Source organism: Tachysurus fulvidraco, chromosome 17 (assembly GCF_022655615.1).
Source record: "Tachysurus fulvidraco isolate hzauxx_2018 chromosome 17, HZAU_PFXX_2.0, whole genome shotgun sequence".
NCBI lineage: Eukaryota > Metazoa > Chordata > Actinopteri > Siluriformes > Bagridae > Tachysurus > Tachysurus fulvidraco.
The window spans coordinates 11,390,986-11,403,830 of record NC_062534.1 but is presented as its reverse complement, the minus strand read 5'-3'; the positions used below and the strand labels follow the sequence as shown (position 1 = coordinate 11,403,830).

The 12,845-nt window shown below is 38.3% G+C and overlaps 1 protein-coding gene across 5 annotated transcripts in view; it reads right to left on the bottom strand.

The window, feature by feature from the left end:
- The window catches only part of bcorl1 (BCL6 corepressor-like 1), a 31,512-nt gene that overhangs the window by 14,046 nt on the left and 4,621 nt on the right, over positions 1–12,845 (bottom strand). For 4 of the 5 annotated variants that reach the window (XM_047802300.1, XM_047802297.1, XM_047802298.1 and 1 more), the window contains exons 2-5: positions 9,601–9,673; positions 6,899–9,502; positions 5,983–6,142; positions 3,486–3,944 (exon numbers count right to left, since the gene is read on the bottom strand). In XM_047802300.1, the coding sequence (XP_047658256.1) occupies positions 3,486–3,944; positions 5,983–6,142; positions 6,899–9,502; positions 9,601–9,606 (3,229 nt within the window). In that variant the 5' untranslated portion in view covers positions 9,607–9,673. Of the gene's footprint in view, positions 1–3,485; positions 3,945–5,982; positions 6,143–6,898; positions 9,503–9,600; positions 9,674–11,689; positions 11,774–12,845 lie in introns of all 5 variants that reach the window. The other variant, XM_047802299.1, reaches the window with a different exon arrangement.

Sequence of the window (12,845 nt, the reverse complement as noted above, 5' to 3'; positions counted from 1 at the left end):
GATTCACCTCAGAGCCTTCCTCACATTTCTAATCTTTGCTATTTCCTGCTCTACAATATTTAACTCCTCTCTCTGTCTTTCCCTCACATTTTCCTTAATCATCAGCTCCTCAAAATATTCCTTCCATCTTCTATGCACACTCTCCTCACCAGTTAATAACTTTCTATATCTATCCCTCTGTATCGATAATCTGTAAAAGTCCTTCTTGCCTCCCCTTGTGTCCTCGTTCCACCACCATGTTTCCTTATCTTCTTTTCTCCTTCCAGATGACATACTTAGCATGCTCCTACCTGTCTCCCTGATCACTTCTGCTGTAGTTTCCCAGTCATCTGGAAGCTCTTCCTGACCACCCAAATCCTGTCTCAGCTTCTGTCTGAATTCCTCACAACATTCTTCCTTTTTCAACTTCCACCACATGGTCGTCTTTTCTATCTTTCCTCTCCTTCTCTTCCTGACCACCAAAGACATCTTGCAAATCACCATCCGATGCTGTTTGGTTACACGCTCTACACTCTCTCCTACCACCAGTCACTGATCTCTCTCAGATTGCCTCGTCTACATAGAATGTAGTCTACCTGTGTACTCCTACCTCCATTCTTATATATAAATCTGTGTTCCTCTCTCTTCTGGAAATAAGTGTTAACTACGGTCATTTCCATCTGCTTAGCAAAGTCCGCCACCATCTGTCCTTCTAGGCTCTTTTCCTTTACACCAAACCTGCCCATCACCTCCTGATCACCTCTGTTCTTCTCACCAACATGCCCATTGAAGTCTGCTCTAATTGCTAAGATTGAATCCTCCCCAAATTGGCTTCCCCATCAAACACCTCTAAAATCACTAAGATAAGAGCAGACTTCAACGTGGAGCATAACCACTGATGACATTCAACATCACCCCTTCAATTTCTAACTTCAAACTGATTACCCAGTCTGACACACTTTTCACCTCTAAAACATTCCTCACAAACTCATCCTTCAGGATTACTCCTACCCCATTTCTCTTCCTATCCACACCATAATAAAACATTTGTGTTTGTGTTTTCCTCCTCCAATACTATGTACTTTGCTCCCGACCTGGTCTCCTCTACACACCTAAGATCTACCTTCCTTCTCTCCAGCATGTGCACCAGCTCTCTATCTTTCCCTGTCATTGTAGCAATTTAGTGTGTCTATTCTCGGACCTATACACCTGCCCTTCCTATTCACTCTCTGTCAATGTACACTTCTCCCTCCTCTCCTTCATCGACCAACAGTAGTCCAATTTCTACTGACATTCTGTAGATCAACAGTGCTGGTGGCGGTCGTTGTTAAACCGAGCTAAACCCGGGCTGTGGCTAGATTCCTGATGTTACTAAGCAATTAACCAAATTGATTACCTGTTTGAGGATCTAATTAATTGTGACATATGTAAAACAGATCAGTAAGGGGCAAATACTTTAACCATGCCACAGTACAGTAGCTCCTCATGACCCAAACAAAAGTAAATTTTATGGCTCTGAATCAAAGTAAGTTGCTCGGCATCCAAAGTCTACTGTCATTAACATATTTTTGCAGGCGGCCTTCACAAACACTTTGCTAAAACATACAATGGGGTGTTATCAGCATAACAGTGAAAAGTACCATTATATGGTACTACTTCTGGTCTATGGGTTACTTCTACTGATGTAGCCACAAGGGTTGGTGTGGTGTGCTCTAAGATGCTATTTTGCTCACCATGTTTGTAAAGGGGGCCTATTTGAGTTGCTACAAACCTCCTGTCATATCAATCTAGTCTGGTCATTCACCCTGGATCTCTTCCATAAACAAGGTGTTTCAGATTGCAGACCCCCCACAAATCAAACGATTCTTGCTTTTAAACTCGAGAGACCGTTTTGTAAAGATCCCAGGAGATTAGCAATTTTTGAAATACTCAAACCAGCCCAGCTTTTACCAAATACGTCAGCGAGATCACAGTTTTTTCCCATTTGGATGTTTGATGTAAATTGATGCAAACTAACTATCTACGTGCATGTTTTATGCATTGTGGGGCTACTACATGTTTTGCTGACTACATAACTGCATACACAAGCAGCTGTACAGGTGTGGACAGTAGAAGTAAACACAAACAAATGGGTAAAATGCAACAGCATTAAAAAAATACAGACCTTTGGTTCATCACATGAAGATCTTATTACTAAACTTTACAAACTGACAATGGTCACTCATAAGATGGTCAGATAGATTATTTGGAGAATATTCTGATTCATAGCATTCCTCTTATTCAGAGGCAGGTAGCAGTTTACTGTGATGAAGCTTGACTAAAAGACTTCATACCAATTAATATTATGCATGTATGAAAACTACATTTTTAGAATATTTTTAGGATACTAAAGATAAAGGTGAGTCTGATGCTATTTACATTTTAAATGGGGTAATTTTGACTGTAAGCAATTAGGTACTTCATCAAGATCAGTTAGAACAGTGGTCAAACAAATAGATAAATGTTGGTAGCATTTCTTACTGTACTTTGACACAGTAGTGAAGTAAACGGCATACATTATGACCAAAATGCATTTTAAATTTTAGATTTGTGTACGGAAATTGGTTTTATGTGTGTCACATATTGTATCAGCATTATATTAAGAATATTCCTTAATGAGTGGATCTTATTATTATACTCTGACACCTACTGAGTCTAATACAACCTCATTCAAGCAATTTCTTTTTAACATTAAATTTATAATCAATTATAGCTTCCTTTACAGAAAGATCACTTATGATTGGGGCTACAACTAGCATGTAATCAATCATTTATTTTTCATACTAATCCATCAGATATATATTAAAAACCAACAATGCTAAAAACCAACAATGAGATATATATATATATATATATATATATATATATATATATATATATATATATATATATATATATATATATATATATATATATTACAATAAGAATTCTTACAGAACTCTTAACGAGGCTTACTTAAATAAATTACATAGTGCAATGCAGAATTACTGACACTTGTCAGACAGTTTGTTACAGCATGACAGCATTAAAAATGAGAGACCCCTTACTATACGTCTTATTTGCATATCAATCCCCCAAAAACTTCTGAATCCAAACTCCCATCAACCACCATGTCTCTCTTGCATCTGAATCCGTCTAAGCTGACCTGGTAAAAATAGCCTCCATTTGCATTTAAAAAGAAACACTCATTTAAAAGAAAATGTAGCAACAGAAATAGATGAAATGTAGAACCTGATAATATATAAACCTTCAAAAATTCCTAGTGGTGAAAAAAGCATAAAGAATCATCTGGCAAATGGATTTTTAGGAAAAAATTAGGAAAAAAAAAAAGAAAAGAAAAATTATGTCAGCAGTCACATCCTGTGTGTCCTTGTGTGTGAGTAAACTAGTGTTGAAAACCTTTTCGCTTGTACAGTGTTCATATACAGTACATTAAACCCCAGGTCTAAAACAAGATTTTTGCTGACCTGTTTCTTCATTATCTTCATCCACAATCCTCTCATTCTCCCTGTTGGCTTCCTTTTCCTTATCTGTTACATACTCCCCATTCTGGTACTTTCGGTTCCTGCATCGCTTTCTCTTTTTTACAGAGGCCTGGTCTTCTCTCCCTGCCACCTGGGCAGGTTTAATGCTGTCTGTGTCTGCACCTTCGGGCAATGGATTAAGACGAGGCCTGCCCCGAGGTCGTCTAAGTGGGAAAACAAGACTTGGCAAAAGTAGGGAAGAAGGGGATTCTAGGGGAGGAGAAGGTGTAGGGGGAGAAGCAAAGCTCCAATCTCGGAGTAAAGCATCATCAGTACGTCGGCGCCCTCGCTTTGGCCTTGGAGAGGACACTTGCTGCAAGTTAGATTTCTTACAGGGCTGATCAGTCTTGGTGAGAAAAGCAGGATCCACCTGCATAGTTCTTGCTGGGCTGTTTTCAATATCTAGAAAAAAGTGAGGACAGACGTTCAATACTGATTGAAATTATTAGCAAAGTAAACAAAGGACATAAGCATTCAGACACTTATGTTTTGCTATATTATTATATTATATATTAATATTACTATATAATATTTTGCTAATATTATGCTTTTTGTAATTATTTATATATATATATATATATATATATATATATATATATATATATATATATATATAACATAACTATTGTGCAATATTATGCTTTTTGTAATTATATATATATATATATATATATATATAAATATATATATATATATATATATATATATATATATAAAACATAACTATTGTGCAATATTATGCTTTTTGTAATCAATATACAGCAGCAGTAGTGTGTAATCATCTGTATATTACACACTACTGCTGCTGTATATTGTACAAAAAGCATAATATTGTTATTTACACTCCCACACTATATACATAACTGATCGTCCATATTTTGTATTTATATTTAATACTCATTCTGCCTATATTGTATCTCATCATTTGCATTGTCTTGTATAGTTTGTATAGTGTCATTTATGTCTGTACTTTTGAGAGTCATGAACTGCTGGAACCAAATTCCTTGTGTGTGTCAACACACTTGGCCAATAAATCTGATTCTGATTCATATACACACACACACACACACACCACAGATAGATTGATGGTTAGATACATAGATAGACACCTGTGGTAAATTAAATCGACTGGACATGATTTGGAAAAGGAAACGCCTCTTTATAGAAGTCCTCACAGCTGATAATGCATATCAGAGCAAAAAACATGCAGAGCTAGACTGAAGCCATTTTTCAGTGCAAAACACATGAAAGCCCACTTGGAGTTTGAAAAAAGAACCTGAAAGACTCTCAGACTAAGGAACAAGATTCTGTGATGAAATCAAGGTTGAAATGCTTGGCCTTAATTCTAAATGTTGTGTCTGAAGGAAACCAGACACCACTCATCACCTGCCCAATACCATCCCATCAGTGAAGCAGCATCATGTTGTGTTGGTGTTTTTCAGCAGCAGGGCCTGGGAGACTGCTCAAGTTTAAGGGAAAGCTGAATGGAGCAAAGTAACAGAGATATCCTCAATAAAAGCCTGTTCCATAGTGCTCAGGACCTCAGACTAAGCCAAAGGTTCACCGTCCAACATGACAATGACCATAAGCACAAAGCCAAGACAGCTTAGGAACATGAACCTTATTGAACATGAGAGACCTAAAAACATGTTCACCGATGTCCCCCCCCCCCCTTTACAAAGCTTGAGAGAATTTCACACACACACACACAAAATACATGTGTATATACATGAAAGGGTCATTAAACAACGCTGATGCACGACCAGTTGCAACTTTTTCTGGGTGTTTCTTTTCAATAAATTGAGAAAGTCTTTGTTCGGCGACGGCGGCTCGGATGCTCGTATCTCAAAAATATATAGTCTATATAATAGTCTATATAATATACTCTTTTTTCTAGTCTTCTGCTGTTCTGCTTCGGTGAGCCTGTGCCCACTGCAGCCCCAGCTTTCTATTATTGGCTACTTATAGAATTGGAATCCAATGTGGTTCTGAGATGCTTTTCTGCTTTACAAAATTGTACAGAGTGTTTATCTGAATTACTGTAACCTCTCTGTCAGTTTGAACCAGTCTACCCTTTCTCTATTGACCTCTCTTATCATCAAGCAATTTCCATCTGCAAAACTGCCACTCACTGGATATTTTTACTTGATTCCACCATTCATAGTAAAGTCTACAGAAATTAAAGAGATCTTCAGTTACAGAATTACTCAATTCAAGCTTGTCTGGCACCAATTAACATAAGACAAGCATGCATAATGCAGAAAAAAGGTCATGTTGAGTTCCACTCCTGTCAGCCTATCACTTCTATCACAAGTTCATCAAAACTGGACTGGTGAAGCAAAAAATAAAATCACCAAGTCCTTTTCCAGTTTATTAAATAACAAAAACAAAAGTGTCTGTACACTTATTTCCCCAAACTGAAACAAAAACAATTCATTACCAGGTTTGCCACCAGGATGCTGCGCTATTTTAACTTTAGGACACTTTCCTTTGCGAATCTTAGCCCCACCTTCAGGGCCTGGACATGGTTTCTCCTTCAGTGGGCTCTGCTTCAGTGGGCCCTGCTTCAGTGGGCTCTCCTCTGCAATAGATGATATACCCTTGAAAAAAAAGTTTATGTTAATGTTAGTTAAATGTCTGTTATTATTTAGTTAAAGAAAAAAATACTTCTTTACATAACAATGTAGTACATAAAGTATTTTGGAAAATTTGCACACTTATTTTATGATTACATTTTGAGCTGACTTTATTTGACTACACAATTCTTCTTTGAACAAATTGGTCTATGTTCATTTTGGCTATAGTGCTGTCAATCCATGGTGGTGCCAATGGGGTTTAGCCCTTGTTACACCTAAAGAGACTCTCTGATGCAGTAGTGTTTTAGTCATTTAGTCTGTCCAGTTCTCTCAGCTTCTCATCTGCATTCTGCTAATAATACAAATAACGTTCCAAAGCTTCAACTTTCACTCTAATACCGCTGTCAACACCATCACGCTTAACATATCTACGACAGCTAATTAAATACAGTCTCGGCTGTAACTCGACACAACTGCATCATATACTGTAGCTGCATTTTATTCAAGATCTTTGAGTTAGTGGTCTCCACTACTTCTTGTTCAATAATATGACACTGAATGTCACTGGAAAATGGCAATCCTTAAGTTTGAGATACTTGAATTATAACTGTAGAGATAACCACTAATTTCTCACAGGAATAATGAAAGTTCAACATCAACCAGAATTGCTAAACACATCCCAAATATTCCAATATATACATATTTAATGTGTTTGCTTTCAGCATAAAACCTAAGTTACATATAATTAGTTTATATAAGTTTTACATGAATATATCTCACTTTTTTAGAGTTAGGGGCTTGAACAACTGTCGAACTTTCCTTCTTCCGAGGTTTTTTCTTCAGTATTGCAGCCTTTTTTAATGTTTCAGCAGAGGTCTTCTCTTTCTTCCGTGCTTTCCTCTGTTTGGTGACAGGTAGTTTTCCTTTGGAAACACTACAATTTTTACCACCATTAATTTTTTTCTCTCCTTCTGCCTCTGTTGTAATCTGGTGCTGAGGAAAGGATATGCTCTCCAGATTTGAATTAGGTGCAAGTTCGCTTTGCACTGCAGGGTTTTCTCTTGTTCTCTCCTCAGGATTTGGAGCCAGCATACTATCCTTCTTGCCAGCTTTGTTACTGGATGCACATCTTTTCTTTGGAGTACTAAGCTCAGTTTTTTGGCCTGTGAAATTTTCGGTTTGCTTTTCTTTTTTGTCATGGCACTTCTCTTTGGGCACAAAAACAATTGTGGCCTCCGGCCTGTTGACCACTGTTGCATCTGTAAACAGAGAATTGCTTCCTGTCTTAGTGTCCTGAAGTTCTGACGTTACACAGGGTGTAAAGCCAGTGGCCACAGTTTGCTGCACTGGAGGATTCTGAGACCTGCTGGGCAAGTTGACCACCTCAGGCTTCCTGGATCCCATAGATGACAGATTGCAGTAGGTTTCACCAGTCAGTGCAGTAGTCTCAAGAGCTTTCTGTTTTACTATTGACTCCAAGTTGGATAGGGGCGAATGGGTTTTCTCCATTTTTCCTTTCTTTACATTAGTGTGGGTTAGTTCACATTTATGAAACAAGGGGCCATCACAACTCAGGCTGTCTATTACCTTAGATGGTTCTTGGTTCTGAGATGAGCGCTTCTGCAAAGACATCCCTTGAAAAAGTGGTTGGTGCCACAATGGTTTACCTGGAGGTGTATATGGAATCCCTGCTTTTCCACCCGAAGTCCTAGATGATTGTGAGTTTGTAGAAGTAAACAGTGGACTGGATGAAATCTCCTGCTCTGCAGGGGTGGTAGTACTAGCAGAAGTACTACCTTTATTTTGCCCATCACTCTTAACTGTGAAAGGTGTCTTCTTGCATCTGGAGGCCAACTGTTCACCTTGATCAATAATCGAAATAGTCTCTTGCTTAGCAAATATCTGTACGTCTTCAACAAAAGCAGCATTTTTCCCATCTTTGCTACGTAAGGTAGAAGCTAATATAGGGCTTGCTACCCCTACATACGTTCCTGGGAGGTTGTTTAAGGAACCTTGAGATGAGCTTTTGTCCCATGATGCACTAGGTTCCAAATTGTGATTGCTGAGTTTTGAGGTGGATCGCTGGGCTGAGCCATTTCGTTGGGTATCTGGTAGAAGAGCATAATTAGAAACTGAACTAAAAGAGGAAGTCTGAGGCCTTTTGGATGGATGTGAATTCTTCTGAATGGGCTCAAATAAGCATTGATCAGTTGTGGCAGCTGGGCTGTTTTGACCATCCTTAATGCTTTTTTGGCGTTTGGATTTTGAAGATAAGTCAAGAGGTACATCTCTGGCCTCTGGAGGACACAGAGCATTATGTTCTTCAGTAGATGATACAGACTTCGGTTTTAAATATGACACAGAATTCTTTTCGATTGCTCTGTATGGGGGGCATTTCTCTACAAGGCTTAGAAGCCTGCTCTGAGTGGTAATGTTGGCCAGTGCCGAGCTACAGCAGATGGCAGCAGTGGGAGAGATAGTATAATGAGTCAGTGGGGCTGAGGCCTGTGTGGCCTGTTGCGCTGGGAGAGCAATAGTGTGGCTAACAGAAGAGGAAATTGTTGATTTGTGCTCTCCTGCACCTTTACAGCCCTTTGCGTTAGATCCATGGTCACATCTTCCTTTAGATGCTGATGACAGTGGTTTCTTCTCAGTAACACCTCGTCCAACAGAAAACTGATAAGGGAATGTTTTGAGCCTTGGAGTCATACTTGAGCCAGAACATGGCACTGGACTGTCCTTTTGAAACTGAGTAGCTGTGGCTTCTCTCAGAGCGGCAATCTGGCCCAGTCCTGGAGGCAAGGTGATTTTACAAAGGGAAGAAGCAAAGTTTGCAGATGGAAGAAAAGCAACAGGTTGGCCTGCTTTAAAGGTCGAACACTGAAATCCTTGTGAACGACTGATAACAGGTTGGGTAGGCCCAGTGCTCTGAGGAGCTTTTTTATTTTGGGTCACATTATTATGAACCAAGCTCATTAAGTCCTCTGAGCCAACCTTTTTACCACAAGGCCAGTGTTGATTTGGGCAGGCAGCACCTCCTTCAGCCTGTGCTTTGGGAACTTCTAATCTATCCTGCAAATGTGTGCTAAAAGAATCCGTGCTGAACACAGGAGGTTTGTTGCAAAGTTGGGAAGAAGGGACTTCAGGACAATGGTTTGAATTGCTGGTCTTGCTAGACTTGCTGGCATCAGAGCAGACCCCAGGCATTTTGCAGTCTGTAGATGTCCTCAGCTTGTTCTGCTGACCATGAGGCACGTCTCCTCTGAGTTCAGGGGGCAGTGTCTGCTGTGGATTCCCCACCATGCTCTCTGACAGCTGTGTAAGAGAACTGCTCTCTTTGCTTACCGTGCCTCCATCCCCTACATTCATTGGTGAGGGATCCACCTGGAAAACATAATAAGCAAATTTGCAAAATTTAAATCTTATTTGTAGCAAATAAGTAAATAAATAAACACTGTTGTAATAACACATATGATTATCACCTGCATAAGCGTTTTTTTTTTCTTTTCAACACAGCATTCCTTTGACTGTGTCGCAGATGTACAAGAATTTCTTCTATATATGGCACAAAGATAAAAGGACAAGGTCAATGTAAGACAAAGACAAATTCTGTAGCCACTTCATACGTTTAAATTATTAGAGTCAATCAAATATTCTGACAAGACCATGAAGCACTAAAAAAATAACAAAAACATATTCCATAAGAGACACCGTGGTGCACCATAAATTGCATAACTAAAACCAGCCATGTCTACAACATTAAAATAATTAATGTTAATCTAAAAAAGATTTATAAAAGCAAACACAAACTCAATGTGGAGAGTTTACAACCTCATGGTGATATCTGGAATATTAGAAACACAAAATTGAATTTACATTGCAATCATTTAGTGTTTCATGCATTTCATCTACTTAAAAAATGATTCAGATTGGCTAGCTAAAATCTCTCAAACTATGACATAAAAAATGTAAATCTTTGAAATCTATTCCATTTTAAAAACTGTGTACACATTTTCATACCTTTACAAAAATTACTTTTTTTTACTTTACTAAATCTCACAGGAGGCCAGGGAAAGTGCCTTTTCAGCTAAAAACCCTTTCAAATTACTGTTTTTGTGATATGTTCTAACCATATAATATATTATTGTTTTGTATTCTGTAAATTACTTTAGAAAATACATCTACAATTTTAGAGAACAAGGCCAAACAATTAACAGCAAAAAACTTTGCAGAAGTTGCCATAGATTAAAAATCAGTACAAATTTAACTCTAATGTTTAAATACTTAATTTAGGAATACATAAACCAGCCATAAAGGTATATAAAACAATTTGTAAAATAATAAACAAGCATTTATTTTTAACAAATCAGTATCTCTGCTGTCATTAACATTAGTACATTACTTGAAAGCAATTAGTTTTAAGATTGGTTACAGTGTTGGTTGGTACCAATAACAGTGTTGTGGTTACACTATTGGTTATAGTGTTAATTCTGACCTTTTAAATCTAGAAGATGACACTCTATTGACACTCTAAGATGATACTCTAAGACTTAAACACAAATAAAATGAGCTAAATTTGCTTAATCTGATTTTGAGACCCAAAGCGTGTGCCTGTGTTCACCAAGTGGACGCATTGCTCAGTGAGACAGTGAACCGTGAACAGTGACCCTACCATTATCTCAGACATGTTATAGTACAATATTCTAAATCATGGAGTAACTACAAGGTGCTCAAATCAGATGTAAATTAGGTTGAAAAACCTTTAAAAAAATGGTTTTCATAAATCTTTCATGTCAGAAATCATTTGCTGCTCTGGTATAAGCCCAACTTTCACTGTATTGCGGTGGTGTATTCCTTCATATTGGACACAGTCAAAGGTACTCAAGCTTTAAACAAAATGGCTTAGGCCTTACATGACAGTGATTCTTGCAATAAGGGCTGCTAACTGCAGACATTTTACAAGTATATTGCAGTTTAAATCTGATGGTAGATGAATGAGTGAATGAATAAATGAGTAAATGAATTCATTAATTTTACATGACGGATTCATGCTCGGAATCCATTAAACATAACATCCCCCAGGATCTACTGACTAAATGTATAAATATTTGCTAAAAAAAAAATCAGTCCATAAAAGATTTGATCTAGGGTAAATACTTCTGAATAAGCTTGATAGTGGCAGATAGTATTTGAATTTTAAAAACTGTAAAAAGTACTATTTAGATTGGTCACAGGTAGGTCATAAGTCCCATCCAAGCATTACCATGTTCCATTTAATCCAGAGAGGCTGATTCTAACTATCAAAACAACACTTATACCAAACTTGTACTTGTATCAAACTAAGGATTCAAACTAAGTACTGCAAAGCATAATGAGCAGTAGAAAATCTGAAGTATTTTAATTATGAAAAAAAAGAACAATACTTGTGTTTGGAGCTTGCAAGAATAGGAATAAATGTGAGAGTAACAGTGCTTGTCTCAATTAGAGAAAGAGGAAGCCGTGCTGAAACTTTGACTTAACCCAGTAAACAAATGTGTGTGTTCAAAGAAAAGCTTCATCTTGAAAACACACCTTTAGTAAGAGTGCTGAATGGAGGAGGTCCATTTGAGGTGTTATTTACAGTGTATCAGAAATAATAGAAGATAGCGTCCTTGTCTAAGAAAATAATATACAATATCAGGCACAAAATACAATGATTTAAAGAACATTTCATATGATTAATGCACCTTATCAAAAGCAGATCTGAAAAGCAGTAAACAGGAGTGTGAGATGAGTGTCAAATTACAGATGTGTGTCAAAATGCCTGGTAAATTGTGAACCCCCAGCAACTGGTTCCACATACAGACATGTCTGTTTGCCTGTCTGTACGGTGCGTTGTTCCTCAGGCCATGCGAGTCTTGCTAACAGACAGACTGGATCTGTTATTAAAGTTTATCGGTCAACGCGAGCTCTTATCGTCATTGAACAAAGCGTATTACTTTTGTTGATGTACCTCATTTGAGAACGATAAATTCATCTATAGACTAATCACATTAGTCAGTTCGCTGGGGTGAATCCATAGTCCGGATTCTCTCGCTTTTTTATATGGTCTGCAGGACAGAAATATAAAAGGCAGAGCAGAGAAACCCAACCTGCTCCCAGTCTCTCTCCGGTGTGTCGGCAGCGCAGCTCTGAGCTCTCTCTCTCTCTCTCTCTCTCTCACACACACACACACACACACACACACACACACACACACACACACACACACACACACACACACACACACACACACAAAGGAGACGCTACAAGGATACAGGATGCGGGATTGAAACCAAATGTCGCCTGAACACCGCCGCGAACAGAATAAAACGTGTTTTCCGCAAAATAAAAAATAAACATCTTCTTGTTTAAACTCTGACTATAGTCCACGCTCCGGACCGAGCCTGGGGAACAATCAGGACAGTACACAATACAGAAAGACGCCGCTGATCCTACGGTACAAATGTTATGTTTAAAATTAGGCCAATGAATTAAACAAACTCCTCGTGATGTACACACAACTGAAAGGGTGAGGCACACAAACACAAGGCGATGTAGTTGTTCAGAACAGGGTTTCGGAAAAGGTTCGGAAAAGCAGCAGTGTTGTTGATATTCCGCTCGTTTTGGCCACGACGGAGGCAGAAACTAACGACTCGTCCCTTCCGATGGACAGCAGTCCTGTCGATAATCAACTAAAATGCTAATA